This window comes from Falco rusticolus, chromosome 22, assembly GCF_015220075.1.
Source record: "Falco rusticolus isolate bFalRus1 chromosome 22, bFalRus1.pri, whole genome shotgun sequence".
Taxonomy (NCBI): domain Eukaryota; kingdom Metazoa; phylum Chordata; class Aves; order Falconiformes; family Falconidae; genus Falco; species Falco rusticolus.
This window is the reverse complement of record NC_051208.1, coordinates 238852-258507: the sequence shown is the minus strand read 5'-3', so window position 1 is coordinate 258507 and position 19656 is coordinate 238852. Positions and strand designations below refer to the sequence as shown.

Below are 19656 nucleotides of genomic sequence, written 5' to 3'. Positions count from 1 at the left end.
GAATGACCTGGCTGGAAAAAGAAATCAAATACTCTGTAAGAGTCTCAAGTGGTTTATTGTCAGCTGGAAACTACCAGCTGTCCATCCCATGGTGGGGCGAAAGACAAGATTTAAGGCTTTACAGGTGGCTAAGAGCAAGCAGGGATGAAAGAGGAATTCACCAATGCTATTAAAGCGCAGTGAGATGTCGTGAAAGGTGAAGACCATGGTGTCCATCCCCTCGAGCAGCTTCAGTGATGTCGTTAATCACCCACCTTCCAGCATGGCTGGCCCCATGCTGATCTCAAGCACTGGCGTGATCCCCTCCATTAATCTATTTAGAGCTCCCAGTACCCTCACTGGAAGCTTTATGGCAACATGATGCAGAGCTCCTTGCTGGTGTTAGCCTCTTCAAACCTTTAATCCATATGGTCTGGATGTTTGTCACCTCAATTTTCACCCGAGGGCATCATGCCAGCTTGGTCTTGAATCCAGGCTTATCTCTTCTCCCAAAGGCTGAGCAAAACTCATGGACTCTGGCTAACACATCTGGAAAAAGATCATCTGCCCAGGCCAGATTTGAGTCAAATTTAGTCCTGCCAAAGGACCTGGCTGCACGCAGCTCCAGTATAAAGGATTATGGCACCAATACTTTGACCAGCAGCACGGTGGCTGGAGTATCTTCACCTGTGGAGCTGTTGGTGCATTGACCAGGTGCTTGGGAGCTCTGTGGACAGTCATGGAGGGTTTGCCACATTCTTTCTCTGGCCAAGGGAAAAGGGCCTGAATTTGTATGCAGGTTGGGCAAAGGGGAGTTTTTTAATCTCTTCCAAGTGTAGAGTCCTCCAACAGTTGGTGATGAGAGATAGGCACACAGAAAGCATGATTTGCCTGTCCTATTTTGATGTCTATGTCTGGATGAGTTGCCCATGAAAAATGTTTCTTTCCATCTGCCTGCTATCCAAGTGGTGCAAATGATTGAAATCTACACATCAACCACCATCTGATGAGAAGAAAACGCTGGTGGGAGCCTGCGCTCCCACTCAGGTGATGCAGGCAGCATGAACAGTGACATACGCTGGTGCCCACCTCTTTCCATCAGCTGAAGGAGGAACCTAGGTCTCTCTGCAGGTCATTTGATGTTCTTCTACACTGGAACTGCAACCATGAGACAACCGAGCCAAGGGCTGAGGCTGGGCAGACCTTCTGCCACCTAATGTTAAGGACACTCAGGATGGGCTGTCTTTCCTTTGCACGATGATGGCTAAGGCACTCGATTGGGAATGGGGGCGAACGAGATGCTGCTCTTCCCGAGAGTGTTTCTATTCTGGTCTCTACCCTGCTGCAGTTTACCACCTAGCTGTTGGTGTCTGGATGGAGTAATGTGCTTCCACCGCTCCTCCTGCCCCTCAAGCCACCTGCTCACCACCAGTGCTGAGCTCTCTGTGCAAGGAGGCATGCAAGGGTCATCGGACCAGAGACAGTGAGCCCAGCTCCACCCAGAACCACGGCCGGATCCGCTCCCCAGCAAAGGAAGCCGAAGGAAAGGTGAAGATTGGTATTTTGTTCTCCACATCAAAAAATGCCACCTCTCCCCATTCGTAGTCAAGAGAGATCCGGATCTTTCTGGGGACCCGTGGCAGGTTAAGGAGGGTTGGAGGAGAAGTGAGGGCACGGTTCTTAAATCCCCATTGCTGCACTGCCCAGATCCCTTCCTCGGGATTAAAGTTGATGGGTCCCTTCCTCCGCAGAGACTCTTTGCTAACCCCAACCGCGCAGTACTGTCCCTCAGCTAGATCCACCACCCAGTAGTGTCTTCCAGAGGTGAAGGCTTCGCAACCCAGCACACAAGGATCGGCGTCAAACCGCTCAGGGCTGTCGGGAGACTCCTGCAGCATGTATTCCCATCTCACGCTCTTCTGGTCCTTGGAGAGGATGAGGCGGGGGTGTGCTGTCTCTGGGTCCAGTGTCACACTTGCTGTGGAAGAAGAAAAAGAGGGTGAGAATGAGAATTAAATTTATTTAACACTCCTTTTGCCTGGGGACTGATACTCTTGGAAATCTAATAAGGGTGTTTTGTCATTCTGTAGTTCAAGGCTCAATAACTTGGTATGGAGCTTTCACTACGCATAGACACGACACAATTCAGCAAACCAGCGTACAAAATTACTTACCAATTTTTTTCCTTCATCTTTCTCTAAATTACTTACCCATTTTTTCTTCCTCTTTCCCTAAAAATGCACAATAATAATAAAAAAATATTAGCAATGACGTAAACTTAAATCCAAAAGCCAAAGGGGTATTTGTAGAAGGGAGAAAAATGCACTTACTGTGCTCTTTGATGCATTTTCCTTAAAAAAAAAATAATTAAAAATTTAAAAGCCATTTTAATGAGGGGTTTTTTTATTCCAAAGATGCCTCCAGTTCATGCTAACTTTTTAATTTCCTTTCTTCCCCCAAAAAAGTGTTTTGTTTTTTTTCTAGCATGAAATTCAACTGTTGCAAAATAAGACCTCCTTGAGACTTGTGTCTGTAACTTGACCAGATAAAATGTTAACCTAATAAACGAATGATGCGATAAATAAATAATTCAGATTAAACCTCAGGAAAAAAACACAGATGCTTAAAACTAACAGGGAGGTCACCACACAGAAAAAAAAGCTCTAACAGGTCATACAGGAATTTCTGCTCCAATTAGAGGGCATCGCTTGTATACTTTGCATGGGGAGGAAGGTGCATGGGTGCTCTGGGAAATCATGACCAATATTTTCACCTTTTGCGGGTGATCTCTGTGATGCTGAAGCCCATGGGGGTTAAAGAGACAAAAATCTCACAGCCCACCTATTCCAAAAGACCCCTAAAATCTCGTAGGTGCTTTACTGCTCCAGAAGGTGAGGAGAAGAACACTCACGCATTTTTGCTTTGTATTCCTCTGAAAAGAGAAATGATAGAAATGGTTAGTGCACATTTCTCTTCCTTTTTGTGTTACAGCTTGCTAAGACTTTCTTGGCTCCCAAAGCAAAAAATATGTATTTCTGTGCCTAGTGATTATTATTGTTAGCACTGATTATTATTATGATATTAAATACTTATTAAAAATATTTTGAAATACGTAGATATACACATATATAATATATTAAAATATAAAACAGATATATACAATTGCTATATATAACATACAATACATATAATTTACTATATATTTGTGTGCATGTATATATAAAAAATTATAATGCATGTATCTTTTATACTTCGTCCTCTTTAGACCAAGTTTCCATAAAACTCCCAAAGTAGCTCAGAAAAAGGCTTAATAAATACATACGTATATCTAGGAGACAAACATAAGACTTTTATATCTTTCTTTCTTGCAATTAAAGTGACTTACCAAGCTCTGCAGTGAGTTCATCTGAAAAGAGAAAAAAAAGAAAGGATTTCCATCCCAGTTCACACCAAGGTGGATCTTACTGATATTACAAACAGACAAAGTTCATGTCTCGGGAAGAAGTTTGATACTCACCAATTTTTCTATTGCGTTTTTCTAGATAAAGGAAAAGAAGAAAAAAAGAATATCAAAGTTGTTATAATCTATTTTTTCCTTTCATATAAAAAATAAAACCAAAATACAGACCATAAACTTTGTATATTTGTTTTGCTGGAAGTAAAGAAAAAACACTTACCAATTTCTGCAGACAGTTCATCTTAAAAGGAAAAAAAAAACAACCACAACCAAAACCAACTGATTTTCATTATAATAATTAAAACAAAAGTTGTGATTCCATGTACCAAGTTCCATGGGATTCAGGAAGGAGGTGGACACATACCAATTTTGGTATCACGTTCTCCTAAGAAAGGAAAAATAGAAAGGAAAGTGGAAAAAAAAAGTTATTCCTAAGTACTCCCCCTTCTCTGTGTGCGTTCATCATCTAGAGATAAATCTGATAATTTTCCATTCCATATAGAGAATTATAATTGTAATATCCATTTTGCCTCAGATTTTGTATAGATTAACCCATCCCCTATTTGACTTTCCGAATCTTACAGCAAAGATCACAACCAAACCTCAAACTAAATAGAAACAAGATATTCACACACATTTTATTTTTTTAAAAGGACTTACCCAGCTCTGTATTGAGTTCATCTAGAAAGAGTGAAAGGAAAACTGGGTTTAATTATGAGTATTTTTTTACCCTTATAGAGACACACTTAAGGGTTCATTGGGGGTGTCTACATTTCTTTTCAAGAACACATGTGTAGATTTTTAATTTTAATTGCTCTCAGTGGAGTTAAGCATCACTGATTTGAAGAGAGACCTTGGCAACAGAAAACCAAACCAAAACAGCTCCTTATTATCCAAAATGTAATACAGAAGGGCATCTGGGCTGCCCAGGGAGAACAGAGAGAAGCAAACAAGTAGCATCCAAGGACGTGAAGTTTTGGAACAGGCTTTTTATCTCATCTTAAATAAGATGACCTCTATTTCTGAGAAATATTTGCACCTCTACATGCTTTCCCATCCTATGAAAGTCAGAAGGCTCAGAGAGAAAAAAATGCTTACCAATCTGTGCAGTCCGTTCCACTGAAAAAGGAAAAAAAAAAAAAAAAAAGAAGGAAAAATATCTTTAAATTTCAATATCCCAGAAGTGTCCTCCATAGGCTTTTGTCACTTTGCATCACCTACAGATTGCAACTTGACAGTTTCCCAGTAAGCTTTACTGTTGGTTATTACTATTTTTTTTTTTCACTTTGCCCATGATTTTTTCCCCACTAAACTGAGATAAAGAAGAAAAGACAAAACTTAAAAAGTATGTAGAAGAGTAAGAAGGGGGGCGGAAATAAATGAGGGGGGAAAGGAAAGAAATTACTTACCAAGCTCTTCAGTGATTTCCTCTTAAAGGAAGGAAATAAATGAAAAAATTAGGATTTCTTTGCTCAACTGGTACCTCAGGAGGGCTGAAAAAATACGAGATCTCAACAGAAATCTCATGAACTCTCCCAATATTCAAAGAACTGTAGGGAAATTTGGTATTTATGGGTGGAAAAGCCACTCCCTGAGCTCTTCTGGGGACTGGGATAACACAGCCACCACTCCTCCACTCTGAGAAGAGCACCAGAGCACCCAAAATATGCCCAAAAGGACCTGGAAAATGAGAACAAAACTCACCTATTTTTCTGTCACGTTCCCCTAAAAAAAGGAAGGAAAAACCAAGATTAAAATAATTTAAAAGTATCTGCTGATATTGTATCAGAGATAGGACTTCTCCCAAATGGATTTTTTTGTTAGTTGTTTATTATATGAAATTACATTGCCTGTGGGCACTCATTACCCTCTATCCAAGCCTCTATTTTCTTGTTGTGTTAAAGTTAGTATCTGGGCAACAATAAAACTTCAGAAAGCTTTAGAAAAGCTTTTGTTAAAGGTTAAAAAGCAAAAAAAAAACCAACCAAAAACCCCACATATCAAGTCCTTCAGCGACTTCATCTTAAGAGAGAGAAAAACATAGATTTCCATCAGGATCTGTTTATTCCCCACATATTTTCTCCATCTCTACTGTTATCCATCTCCTTCATTATTAGAAAACCCAAATTTCCTCCACTTCTGCAGTTAAAACATGGAGAAATGCAAAAAACTGCTTCTGATGATGAAGTAAAATCAGTTTCTTTTTTAAATTTTCAGTAGCTAATTTTGCTGACGTTTGCCTCATTTATTTGTTGTGACAACAGACTACAAAGCTTCTGACCAAACTCAACAAAATTCAACAGAAAAATTGAAATGTTGGGTATTTGGTGTTGGCAAAGGAAGGAAGTGACTTACCAAGTTCTTTGTTGAGTTCATCTTAAAAGAGAAAAATAAAAAATTGTCACAGTGGCACACTGAAGGGGGATTTCTTCAAATCAAAAGGTTTTTCTGCCTTGGCAGGAAGGAAAACAATGCTTACCCCTTTCCAGAGCACTCTCCCCTGCGGGGAGGGGTGTGGGGCAGAGCAGGGGAGTTAGGGAAGAGAGAAAGAAAGGGAAAAGGAAAAGAAAGGAGGAAAAAAAAGGCAGAAAAGGGGGGGCGAAGAGAAGAAAAAAATTCAGAACTTTTACTAGCCTCTATCCTTTAAGCTGCATCCTTCTGACAAATATTATTTCCATTTATTACTAAGTTGCAAACTCATTTCAAATTAAACACACCCCATTTATTTTTTTATAAAGAGAAAATAGTCCAGCCACACCAACCTAACATGCATGTAACAAGATTTATAACCCAAAACCTGATCCATCCCTTTTTTATCAAATTAAAAGGAAAACAAAGGTTTACCAAGCTCCTCAGAAGATTCATCTGCAAAAGGAATGAGATGAATGAATTTGGCATCACCAGCCCTGGACACGCACCTTCCTTCGAGCCTTTTATGTCCTAACACTTAGTAGGCATTTAAAAAAACCACAATAATCATGACTCCTACAGTTTTTGCTTCAGTCCCATAACTACATTAGATTTTAGTCTCGAAACTTATATATGCATGTGTGTGTATATACATAAATACACACATACTTTTAAAATATATATAACATACATACATAATAAATATTATAAATATTAATAAATTTTAAAATACATAATTACAAACTCCCTTGAACTTTCTAAATTTTTTGAGAAGGGAAGGAAAACATCACTTACCAGCTTCCTGGTCATTGAATTCCTCTAAGAAAAAGAAAAAAGAAAAAGAAAAAGGTGGAACACAGGTTTTCCTATTGTACCCCAGATTTTTTTGTATTCGGATACAAGCTCATTTCTATTCCATTGCTATTTTTTTTTCTGTGCCTTACTGTTATCTGTTATTATTTTAGAAGTCACCTGCACTAGTCCTTTTTCCGTCTGCTTCTACAGTTATCTCAAAAACTATACACAACCAGTTAACCAGAATTCTGGGAAAAAACAAAAAAACCCACCAAAACCCCAGATCAGTTTTGCAAAAGGAATAAAAGTAGCTTACCAAGCCTTGTCGTCAATTTTCCTTAAAAAGGAGAAAATAAAATTTGTTTTAATCAGGGCTTTTCCTTCCCAAAGATATGAGAGAGACTTGATGGGTACTCAAGGTACTCAGATCCTCTGAGATGGGCAGATACTTTATGCTTAATTAATTTTTTTTAAACAATTTGATTAATTTACAGTATTTTGACTAAAATACTAAGCCAAAACCACAGCAGCAACATCATCCTGCTTATGACCCCCAAGAGATTACATTTCTCAGAAAATAAGAATGACACTTACTAATGACAGCATCCTGTTTTCCTAAAAATAAAACAAAAAAAGGAATAGAAGTGAATAACAAATATAGAAATAAAACACTTTTTCGCTTCAATATTAGATTTTCACTACATAGGAGCTCTGCAGAAGAAAGTCACCCAGTTTAGCAAAAAAAAGCCTAAACCAAACCAAAACAAAACCAAAGTACTGGTTCCACACATGCAACTACAAGTGTTTCTCTTTTTCTTTTAGCATCCAGGACATTTGTGGGGGGAGACTTGTGCGTATCACTCCATGGAAGGGCAAGAAAAAAAATTTCCGAGATAAGAGTCTTGCAAGTGAAAAACAAATAGAAACTCTTATAGTGATTCAGGACAGAGAATCAGATCTCCAGGACATTTTCCTCTAACACCCAATGTATTTCACGGAGTGTTTTCTCCAAATATATATATATATATTTTTTTTTTTAATTAGTAATTAAATTGAACATACTTCTTTGGTGAAAGTGAGCACCAGCACAACTTGTTTTAGGGGAACCTGCTTCCCTTGGAGGATTCACTTCTCCAAGGTGCACAAATAGACTTACGAACTTCCGAATCCCGGTCCTCTGCAAACAGAAAATAGAAATTATTTCACCATTTTTTCCTGTGGGATTTTGCTAAAGCACCTTTCTTAAAGCCCTGACTCCCACCATCTTGTATTTCCTAGCTGTTATTTTTTCCAAATTACATTTTAATAAATTATAGCTGCTTTTGAGCGTAGCAGTACGTCAAAAAAGGGGTGCAACCAAATAACCCAGGGCACCAGCTGTGCTGCCTACATGCTGGATTTATTGACAGGGAATGCACTCACCAAGCAGCTCAGTAAGGCGCCCTTTAAGCAGAAAAACATGTATTACTTCCAAGCAGAACTTTTTAACACCAGAATTATATATATCATACAATTTGTAATATAAAAGTATTATTGTGTATGTATATATATATAAAAAAATATAAAAATATATTGTGAGAACCATACATTTATAACAGAAACACTATATTTATAGTATAGAAATAATAATATAAACAGCAATACAAATATATTCTATAAAATATAAATATGATTTTTATATAATATAGATTAAAAAGGTCTCGGACATAGTGGAGTTGTTCCTCAGCTGAGCCCGAAGGCAATCTGACAGCGGCAGAATTTGGGGTCCCACGTGTAGCCCCAACCCCATCCCATGACACGGTCATGGAAAAACCGTAATTTTTTTTCCCTCCCCCCCCCCCCCCCTTCCATTCACTTTTACTCTTCAGCAAGGAACTGAAACAGCTTGGACCATTAAAGCCCCAAATTCTTGCTTTCTTCACTCTTATATATGGGTTTCTAGGGGAATTTCTGCAGGGAGAATCCTTTTCTATTCTGTATGCAGGATTTTAAATCAACAGCTTGTTCAGCATTTGGGTTAAGCAAGAGACTCCCCATACTGTGGGGTATGGAAAAATGACACTTACTTATCTCTGCTTCATTTTCCCCTAAAAGGAAAAATAAAAAGGGAATAAATAACAGAATCACTGATTTTGTCTTCACATCATATCCCTATATTATCAGTGCAACATCTTTGGGTCTTTATTTTATTTCCATTACCACCTGCTGTTTAAAAGTGCCTCTAGCCTTGGTGAAATTAGTATTTGCAGCAGAAAAATAGGCTCAAGCAATCCCACAAATCCAAATATGATGCAATAAGCATCCAAATGTGTTTTTTTACAGGAGGAAAGAAAATGCCATATCTAGGAAAAAAAGCAAGTATTGATTGGCTCTTGGGTTTTTCTGCTCTGCAGATCTGATTGTTGCTTTCTGCAGTCAGTATTTTATATTTATTCCCTTCCTGCTGGGCAGTTACATCTTGTATTGCCTATGAGCTCATCCATAAAAATAGCAAACATCAAGCCTGGCTGCATGGCTTGCAAAGCAGGGGGATACTTACTGATTTTCACATCCCGTTCCTCTAAAAATGGTAAAGAAATAAAAATAAATTAGCATGTAGTTGCATTCTACAAGTGCTGAAGTCAAGCTCTGCCTAGGGTTCATTCTGGAGCTGTTATACTATCTATAATTGCTTGGAAGTTGTATTTTGTGAAATATATATTATATATTTAATGTATTGTGGAATCTATCATGGAATCTATTATAATATATATTATATCTTAGCTTTCGCATACATGCTGCTAACCTTGAACAAAATAGTCATTATCCCCTTAAAAACTTCAGCTATTCAGAGATAACTGTAAAAAAAATCATTTTGAGCAAAACAGAGAAATTCCTTACCAAGTTCTGCTGCATGCATTCCTTAAAATAAAGAAAAACACAACAAAACAGGAATTTTGCGACATTTCTCAATGACAGAACAGATGACAAAATTCTTGGGTTAATTCTCAGGATTTAAAAAAGGCACTTACGAAGTTTTCTGTTGCAATCCCCTGAAAATAAACAGAAATAAATGATTATTGCATCGCTCAGTTCCTGTCTGCATGTATCATTTCCACCTCAATCGAGATTAACATGAAAAATGACTTACCGATGTCTGCAGTAAGTTCACCTGAAAAAAAGAAGGGAGGGAAGTTAGCTTTTTAATTTTCCAGCAAAAAATGGAATGGATGGTGATTTCTGAGTCAGATTTCCTCCCCAGAAATTAATTCAGAGATTTTCAGGGCAGAGGAACAGAAAACCTACCTATTTTTGTGTGCCGCTCTCCTAAAAATGAGTGAAAAAAACCCACAAGTGTGTGTTATTTCTCATGGTTTCTGCCTTTCACATCTTTACCTGTCTGCATAGTTTGGAATACGAAGTAAGCCCATGTAGCCCATCTTATTCTTGTTTCTAATTATTTTGGGGTTTAAAACTTCTCTACTACCTTTAAGACACTGGTTTTCACCAGGGAAACAGGCAGAAACAACTTCTGAGTTTTGCTTCTATAATTGCATTTTAAAAATACAATCTAATGATTTATTTGCAATTTAATAGTTATTAAAAATTTAATAATTAAAAATAATTCATTAAAAAATGCAGAAGAAAGAAAATGGACTCACCAAGCTCTACTGTAAATAATCCTTAAAGCAGAAAATAACATTTGTTCCCGTTAGATTTCCCAAACACCGCAACACAAATCAAACCTTCACGTCTCCAACCCATCCCAGTTCTTCCTATGGCAGTTTTCCTGCCCATTATATTTTCCTTTTTCCCCTTGAACTTTGGCTTCAGGCTCCCCCAACCCTGGCAAACCAAGGGATCATTTCTTCCCACAACCCACATTTAGTTTAATTAAGAAATTCTTGCATGCCTTCAATGCTGAAATGCCAACCAAACCATCCTGAGGTGTATGAAGAGGAAATGCCACTTACTAATTGTTGTATCACATTTTGCTAAAAACAATAATAATAGAAAAAAATAGATATCAATCAGTTTTCAGTGCCTCTGGCTACCCTTTCCCCCTTCTTCCCTCTAATACAGGAAAGAAATTTACTTACCAAGTTCTGCAGTGAGTTTCCCTAAAAAGAGAGAAATATAAGTTTATTTTAAAAGAGATGTTTCTCTCTCCTCCCTGGACACAATGTAAATAATTCTCCAGTTTAAGCTTACACAGTGTTTTATAAAATAATATAATGTGTACTATAGTAGTATAACAAAATTCATATGTATTTTAGTAGTGAATGTAAGGAATTTTATTATATAATATAATAGGGGAAACCACCAATTTGGACAATACATATATTTAGGAGAGATATAAGGTGTTGAATTCAGAAATGCAGGAAAAAGGAGAAAACGGGTGCCCAGGATGAAAGACACTTTTGGAAACACACCAGCCCACTGAGGAAGATCCACTTTTAGACCAAGATTTTATGTGTCAGGAGAACACTACTTACGAAGCCTTGAGTCGCGGTCCCCTGAATGAAAAAAATAAAGAAAAAGAAGAAAAGTCAGCATTTGTTTTGTTGTTTGTTGGTTTTTTTGTCCTCTTCCCCAGGACAATAGGTCCTGAAGCCAAAACTCAAAAAGTTTCTGCTGCAAAACTGATTTTGCTCACTTTTCTAATTATACTTTATTTAAAAAAACAAACAAACAAACAAAAATCTGCATGTTGAGTTCACATTTTTTAAGGAACAACAGAAACACACAGCCCAGGTTGGGGAGAAACTGGAGATGTCCAGCTGAGGTTGTCCCCAAGGAATGTGGTCTTACCCTGCCAGGAGCCCTGGTGAGCACCAGGAGGCTGGACCTAGGACCTCTAGAGGTTCCTCCAACGTAATTGCATAAAATCATGCAAAGATTTAATTACAACAAACTTCACAGAAGGTTCTGTACAAAAATCAGACTTACCAAGCAGTGCAGTGAGTCTACCTTTTAAAGTAAGGGGGGGGGGGGGGGGGAAGGGAGGTATTAATTGAAGTGAAGCGACAAAAATTTACCCTAGAAAAGAGGTTTCTAAAGCCCCAAACCCATTGGTTTGGTTTTGAAAAGCAAGAAAAAGGACTTACGTGTTTCTGCTGCAAGCTTGGCTGCAAAGAGAAAAAATAATATTTGTGTTTATTTGGGTGGTTTTTCTCTGCAGGAAATGCACAAGCCCAGGCCGCAGCTTGGGGGAAAAACGTTTTATTTGCCACTTTTCAAGGACAGGGCATCAGAGAGGCTTCTCCTCCCCCAAAACAAGGAATTTTTACCCCAAAAGCACAATGAAGAATGACACTTACTAATTTTTCTATCACGTTCCTCTGGAAAGAAAAGGAGGGGAGAAAAAAAAAACAACCAGAAAAATGATTATTAAATATTTCCTTCTTTCCTCTGCATGGCTCTACAGCATCCCTAGAGTGCTCAGATCAGAAATGTTGGGTTTTTCCCGCCCAATACTGCCTCTATACTGATGATTATACTTTGAAATTACACCTTGTTGTGAATGTTATTCGATCTAGAAAAAAACTCTAAGGTTTTCAGCAGGAAACTCCCTCTCTGCTCCCATTTTCAAAGACAAAACAGCAGGCACGTATGCTCCTCAGCACCCATCCAAAGAGGAATTTACTTACTGATTTTTGCATCGCATTCACCTAAAAAACATGAAATAATCAATAAATACAGAGAAATGCAAAGCAACTCCTCCTGCACCCGATCCCCTCCTGCAGCGCTTTGCCTTCACACCATAAAATGTAAACCTGATGGAAATTTTATTCCACCTTCCCCTATAATATTTTAAAAATAAGGTTTGTTAAGGAAGAAATCCCCCATAAGCCATCCATTCTTAAAAACTCACAAAACCTCAAAATGTTCTATTTTTAATTTATTTTTTTTTATAGCCAGCACTGTTGCATAATTACGGATAATTTCCATTTTAAGGAAATAAAACTTCTTACCAAGGTCTGATGTAAGCTTGCCTTAAATAAAAAGAAATAAATGAATATTAGCTTTAAATCAACCTTTATTTCTCCATGAACATCACCTAGCTGATAACGTGGTTTGAGCTTCAAATTCTGCAGCTTGGTGCAAACCCCAAACCTCCCACATATTCCAAAAACAATTTAATAACTGGATCTGAAACACACAAGCGCCCTCAGGGCGATCTGGCATTGTCCAAGGCTTTTACTTCTACCAGAAAAGGAAAATGACACTTACTAATTCTTCTGTCACGTTCCTCTAAAAGAAAAAAATAAAGAGAAAACATTTATGGTCAACAAGTGCTTGCCCGTTCTCCATCACGCTTGTGAACCTCACATCATTCTCTGCCTCCAAATTGTGTTTTTACTGGTGATTATAATTTGAAAATAAACTTTTTTCTTTAATTCATTGACTTTATTTCTAGCCCAGATTGGATGTATGTGCCTTTTGAGGGGGGAATAACCACCTCTTCCCCCTAAATCCCACAGTGAAATAAAGACAAAAAGGAAGGAAGCCACTTACCAAGCTCCCCAGTCAGATTGTCTGAAAGAAAACAAAAAAGGAAACAAGAGAAAAATAAATATTGGTTTTCACAAGGACCTCTTGGCACCAGGGATGTACCATACCTGATTTCACCCTCACTTGCTCAGAAAATAAAGCTATCCTGCATCCAACACTTGACACATTTCCCCCATTTGCAACACCTACCATGAAAGATGGGACAACTGGAACTGGAAAAGGCATTTTTGCAAAATTTAAGTATCTTGAGAGGGATTAAATCCTATATTCTGCAGATGCTGGATCTCAACAGCCCCAAATCCAGCACGGCTGTCTCTTACGTTGCAGGGCTGCACACCATCTATGCTCATACATGGCTTGGCTTAGAAATTCCCTTTATTCTCTTTATTATTATTCATTGTTATATTTATTTTCATTATTTAAAGTTATTTTTATTTATTCATTACTTATTCTCTTCCTAGCCAGAGCAACCTGCAAGCCCCCTGTTTTCTGTAAATCTCTTGTTTTAAAATATTAGTTCTTGTAAAAAATGAATACATCTCCTGCTTTTTTAAAAACAGGCAAGAGAAAGGGAAGAAACCCAAGGCAAATCAGCTAAAACATGACCCAAAGCTATACAGAAATACATTTGATGGGAGGTAAATCATGACTTACCAATTTCTGCTGTAAGTTCACCTTAAAAACAGAGAAATAAACCAGGATGCATGTTAAAGGACTGCTTGAATCTGTTCTCTGGCTGGCCTTCAGCTTGCCATTTACAGATTTGGCATTAACTAACAACACAGGGTCAAGGGGAGACCCTAGAGCAGAGCTGATGGGATTGCAGATATATGTGGCATCCTGGGTACTCACGCAGGGTTTGTTAAACAAGAAATTCCCTTATTGGAATCAATTTGCAAAAGATAAGAAAGCGATACTTACCTATTTCTGCATTTTATCCCCCCCAAAAAAGAAGAGAAAGAGAAGGGAAATGGCTTTAAGTTATTTTGCATCACTTCCATCTATTTATTTTGTTCTTACTCATCTCTGTCTGGGCATATTCTCTTTATAATGGGCACTGCCAATCAGTTTTATCTTTTAAGACCTTCCACAATGAAGCCAAAATGAAAAAATACAAACAAACTGCAACTTTCTATCAGCAGCCCTGCCCAAAGCACTTTGGGGAAGGAATATGACTCATGGAGCATCACAGGAAAAATTCCCAAATACAGAGAAAAGTATTTATTTAAAAACAAAAAGAGTATGTATTGTAAAAAAATATTTCATTCCAACAATGTGTGATTGAGGCTGATTTGAGGGGCACTATTATTTAGAATAATTTTTAAATTGTAGAAAGACACTTACCATTTTCTGTGTCACATTCCTCTAAAAATAAGAGAGAAATAAATACAGGTCAGTCATAAGAGCTCTCCACCTCTGACATGCTTCTACAAGCGACCAGGAGCCTGAAGAAGAGATTAGAGAATGCTGCTGGATTGCAGGGAGACAGCGTGTCTCCTCCAAAGTGGGATGCCTTGCGTAACAGGGATAGATTATACTGCGTGAGCGTTTTGGGCCCCTTCTTAAATTGTGTGCCTTGACTGTATCTGGGTATAAATTTCAGATCTGAAGAATCACATCTGCTTCAATAAGTCCATCCTCTATACAAAATAACTTTTTCCATCTTCAGTAGCAGCAAAAAACCACACCCGAACAAGCCTAAAACACCACTTACCAAGTTCTGTGTCGCTTTCTTCTAAATGGAACAGAAAAATAACAGACAGACATGTTGGTCACGGCTAATGCTACAGCTGCAGAAACACACACATTCAAACTCAGGCATGAGTAAGGAAGGTAAAATGACTTACCAAATTCTTCTGTTAACTTCCCTTAAAATAAATTAATATTAGTTCAAGCCTTAAGCACCAAAGTTTTACCATCAGGAGGAAGGGGAAGGAAAAAAGAAACAGATGACACTTACTGATTTTTGCATTCCATCCTTCTAAAAGAGAGACAGAGAGAGAATTTAGCCCCTAGTGGGTCCTTTGGTGGTATTTTTGGTTTGTACTATAGGACGTGTATTAAAACATGATTATGTACTGACTTTTTTTTGATCATAACATTCAAAAAATTATACTGGTTATGAGTTTATCTAATGTGGTCTAGAATATAAGATAATATTAATAAGCCTACACATCCAGCTAAGAAAGGCCATAGGAGATGCATATTAATGAAACTTGTTTTGACAGAAGGAAAATCACTTACCAAGATCTGCATTACTTCTCCCTTAAAAAGAAGAAAAGGGGAAAAAGAAAGGGTAAATTTTTTTCTGCACTGGTTACAACTGAAGTGGCTCTCTAGCCTAGCTGCATCCCTCTGAGACTAAACATTAATATTGCTTTCTTGAATGAGCACAACCCATTGACAGCCAGGAAGAGCATCGAACTAGAAATGCTGGCTTTGGGAAACAATCACAAACCAGCCCAAAAGCAAGCAGAGCATGGACTGAACACACTCAAGCACGGCAAAGCTGGGGTTTTGGGTGCCAAAGGAGCCAGGACTTGGCACATGCTTTGTTAATAAAGATGTTCTCACGTACCTGACTCCATCATCACGTTTGCTTCCTAACTGGAACCTCCTTCAAGAGCTTTGGCAACCTGATGGGACAAGAGGGAACAGTGTTGAAACATCATGTCCAGGGAAACCCAGGCCTTCACAGTGATGCAGCATGAAGGAAAAAGTGTTTTCTAAGGAAACCTGCTGATCCGGGAATATTTTTGCCCATGTGAGTAAACACAATAAGGGAGAAATGTGTGGAGTCACAGAGGCTATTTCTCATTTTCCCCCAGTCATTAGACTGCGTGACTTGAGACATTTTCTGGGCGAATGGTAGGAAAGAAGGATCTACTGTAGGTGCGATGAACCTCCCTTGGCATCTGTCACCCCAATGATCACAGAAGGGGTCCAGGGCAAATAGCTCAGTCTTAAAAACATCTAACTTTAGTTGTCTGAAGTAGCGTGAGCTTCATTTCCCCTCTCTGTCTCATATATTATTTGATAATGACGTTTATCACTGCTATAGGCAGCCCCATATGTGGAGAACTTGGCGTTACCATCTCTTTTGGCCAAAACCACAGAAACTGTTTTGAACTGAATTTTATACTAAGAGCTTCTCTCCTCTGTTGTGTTACTGCTCTGTTTCTTGTCACTGTAGATGTGGTGATTTCTAGTCCACGCTAATGTTTTGCACTGATTCTTATTAATTAAAAAACAAAAAAAGGATTAGATTGCCACAGGAGATGGCATAGGCTGAGTGAAGGGATGCAGATTTTGTGCCATTGTCTTGCTCATTATTGATACACCAAAGAGGGCAGACTGCATAATGTAATTTTTCTTCCCCAAAATCACTCATACTGGCCAGGGATATCATTATAATTTCATTTTCATGTTCATAATCCAATGTGCTGAATACAGTAAGCCTTCCTGGAGGAACTGAGCTGCAGCTGTGGAAAGGCAAAAAGGACCAGTCCAAAACCAGCGCGGGAAAAGGCATCGGATTGTATCGGAAAGGAAATTATCGAATGCTTCTCCTGTGCTATATTAACACCTTCCATAAACTGCAGGTGGTATTAGGAGCTAAGTTAGAAAAACACTGTTATAAGGACATAAATTTATGGAGAACTGGATAAACAGAGCAAGGAAAGTGGCACCAATCGTTTCTGTACAATATTTTCCTAAGAGGAAAAAAAGTTGAATACAATTCATTCTTTTAATCCTTTTCCTGTTTTTCAGTATTGTCAGATTCACATATAGGAGTAAAAAAAAAATCATTTCGTTCTAGGCTTCTTCCAGCTATCACAAACATATCATGTTTCTTCTGCTTTCTAAAGGCATCTCCCAGCCTTTCCTATCCAGGAATAGGATACCCACAAATTATGTTTTCCCCGCCTCTCTGGTGCTTGTGGAAAGAAAAAAAGGCTTACCGAGACCTGCAGTTGATTTTCTGTAATGCTGAAGTTGGCCTAACTGGGGCTGTTCTGCTCCCAGGGCACACGAGCTGCGACGGTTGCGTATGTGGGGGTTGTCCGTGCTAAAAATTTTGGCAGGTCCAAGCTCGTCCTGGGACTGTGGTGCCCTGGGAAGCAGGAACCCAGACGCGCTGGAGGCTTTGTGGGTCTGCACTGAGCTGGAAGAGCCGTCGCGGGTACGACAGCTGTGCTAGCAGCGGGGAGGGGACCTTTCCACTGCCTAATTTTAGCCAGTTTAAATGCTGAGATGGAAGTGGGGGGTGGTGAATCCCTATATAGTCAATGTAGGAACGGGATCCTTCAGGAGAGGAATAGAAACAGAGGTGTGACCTGGTCACACTTGGCCACCCTCCAGAGGTGCCAGCACCTCACATGGGTTCTTTAGAGGACGTGGTAGCTGGGTCTGCGAGCAATGACCTGTGGGTTCAGCATCTTGAGATAGTGTGTGAACAACACTGAGCATTTTGGATGCGCAGCGATCCTGAGGAGCTTCTGTTTGTGCAGAAATCTTCCCTCTCTGAAGGGAGACAGCATTGATTTCTGGTTTGTATTGCCCTAAAATAAAAAGAGACTTGAAATAAGCTTGTACGTTTCTCCCTCCTTTCTGTCGCTCCTGCTCACCAGGACCAAGCAAGAGCAAGTCTTCTCCTGAGGCCAGGATTTCTCATCACTTTGGGTTATTTTAAAAAAGAAAACAAAAAGCCAGCTCATCAAATGCCTCTCCCCATACTCTCTCATTTGCTTCAAAGACACAGCTCCCCACAGCTACAAGAGACAGATTTGAATTTTTTTTTTTTACAAAAGCTCTGCAATGATTTTTCCTTAAACCAGACAAATAAGCATTAAAACACAGACCACTCCCATAGATATATCCCTAGAAGACTCATTTTTGCCAGTTAACTGGCTTAAAGCAGCAGGAAGTTAGTGAAAGACATCTAAAATTGTTGATCTCTCCCCGAATTAGTCACCCGGCACTTCTTTTTAATAGTCAACAGAGAGAAAATAGTTTTAGATGGTGCTGTTCATGTGATCTCTCTCAGATCTGAGTCAGTTGCCTAAACTCTCAGGATGGTTAACGAAGAGAAATAAGATACTTCAATGGTATTACGACACAGACTGGGGCAGATGTCTAACTAGGAAGGAGCATTCTGGGCTTGGCTTCTGCCAAGTTGTATTTCCCACCAGAAATGCTGAGAAAATGCGCTAAACTAAAACAAAAACCCCACCCCGCTCAGAGGCTTGGAGAAGTAAAAGCCAGTTCTTGAACCTGAAGGACATAGTATCTTTGCCGGGAGCTCTGTCTGCCAAGACACGCAGGCTGGCAGCTTCTTTTCCAAAGCTTGAAAATGAAGGAGGTAAGAAGACATGAACAACACGTGAAATTCAGAGAGGTCTCCTTGATCTCCAAACCCCGTCAAAGGCCACAGGCTGATGGCAAAAGGCTTGCAATGATGCTAAGAAGGGAAATGTAGGAGAGCTCCCCCCTGGAATAACGGGGCATCGCCGCATCGGCCACCCTGGTTTCGAGCTGTGAAAAGTGCCGGCAATGCTGAGGATGGGAGAGGATGAGGGTTAAGGTTAAAGCTGAAGATAAGAGACCACGACCTGACACCAAACTCCAGTGACTAAATCCTCTGGATTTGCAAGAGGAAAAAAAACCCACAAATACAGCCACAGGGTAAAGAAACAGACAGTGCTTGTCTCAGGAAACCTGAGCAAGGGAAAAGGGGATCATGGTGAAGGAGATGCCATTCTTTCTTGGCATCAGAGGTCTGGTATTTGGAGAAGACAAAATAACCAGTGTGCTCCCGAGGGTTCTGCCAAAAGAGAAACCTTGCAACACGACAACGGTACATCCAGGAAGGTCAGCAGCACCTCCAAGACATTTTGAAGTTGTTCACCAGCTGCACCTTGGCAAAGGCTCCTAAACTGTTCACTGGCGTTGATAAGCAAATCCTCCAAAGGCGATCCATGCGATGTGCCAGGAGGCATTTCTTTGGCATGAAGAGCTGAAGCGCCTGCAGCTTTAGCATTTCAGGCCTCTGAACGACACCAGTTAGGAATGTCTGGGCTGAAACTTAAGATGCCAGGCTGAGGGGGCCATGAGAACCAGTGGTGGAGGGCTTTTTATCACCCGTGTTACCTGACCAAAGTATTCCCCCCAGGGTGTTTGTACTTGTAGAGTTGTATTTTATAGGCAATTTTCTCGCATGCCTGGATTTTAAAGCACGTAGGAACATAAAATCACTTTATTTCCTTAATTCTCTGCCGCAGTGCCAGTCCCCCAAGGCCTGCCCCGTCCCCCACAGCCCCCCTACCCCACTACCAGTCCCCCAAGGCCTTCCCTGTCCCCCACAACTCCCCTACCCCATTGCCAGCACCCCCCCCGATCCTCCCTATGCCCCCCCCATTACCAGCACTCACCGCTACCCCTCTTTCCGTACAGCTCCCTGGGCGCCGCCATGTTGCCCAGCATCCCTGGGCGCCGCCATGCTGCCGTACCCCTCCAACGCT

General features: G+C 39.7%; 1 protein-coding gene across 7 annotated transcripts; it reads right to left on the bottom strand.

Moving 5' to 3' along the window:
* Window positions 1–36: 36 nt before the first annotated feature.
* On the bottom strand, window positions 37–19651 carry LOC119140538 (tripartite motif-containing protein 10-like). Of its 7 annotated transcripts, XM_037371985.1 has the most exons (48): window positions 19567–19645; window positions 18410–19356; window positions 17098–17697; window positions 15714–15771; window positions 15380–15400; window positions 15096–15116; window positions 14983–15003; window positions 14850–14870; window positions 14480–14500; window positions 14057–14062; window positions 13790–13810; window positions 13139–13159; window positions 12854–12874; window positions 12595–12615; window positions 12271–12291; window positions 11941–11961; window positions 11728–11748; window positions 11570–11590; window positions 11116–11136; window positions 10720–10740; window positions 10594–10614; window positions 10282–10302; window positions 9926–9946; window positions 9771–9791; window positions 9652–9672; window positions 9521–9541; window positions 9180–9200; window positions 8707–8727; window positions 8063–8083; window positions 7797–7817; window positions 7235–7255; window positions 6957–6977; window positions 6641–6664; window positions 6281–6301; window positions 5916–5936; window positions 5792–5812; window positions 5141–5161; window positions 4846–4866; window positions 4535–4555; window positions 4097–4117; window positions 3801–3821; window positions 3657–3677; window positions 3497–3517; window positions 3365–3385; window positions 2891–2911; window positions 2310–2330; window positions 2190–2210; window positions 37–1957 (listed from the first exon to the last, which is right to left on the bottom strand). In XM_037371985.1, exons 4-48 carry the CDS (start codon window positions 15724–15726, stop codon window positions 1446–1448), a joined length of 1416 nt encoding a protein of 471 aa, XP_037227882.1. In that variant the 5' UTR covers window positions 15727–15771; window positions 17098–17697; window positions 18410–19356; window positions 19567–19645; the 3' UTR covers window positions 37–1445. The 7 variants fall into 7 exon arrangements, with proteins under 7 accessions (XP_037227882.1, XP_037227879.1, XP_037227878.1 ...); XM_037371982.1 differs by having other exon boundaries at window positions 2190–2330; window positions 18410–18670; window positions 19567–19627; XM_037371981.1 differs by lacking the exon at window positions 18410–19356 and having other exon boundaries at window positions 2190–2330; window positions 19567–19648.
* Window positions 19652–19656: the final 5 nt, after the last annotated feature.

Bases quoted from the DNA above. Each gene is read 5' to 3' on its own strand.
- LOC119140538 (XM_037371983.1), bottom strand. The intron at 15,117-15,379 runs GTAAGTGATTTT...TCTCTCTTTTAG, and splicing joins GAGAAGTAATGCAGATCTTG to AAGGATGGAATGCAAAAATC. The intron at 3,518-3,656 runs GTAAGTGTTTTT...TCCTTTATCTAG, and splicing joins TGAACTGTCTGCAGAAATTG to AAAAACGCAATAGAAAAATT.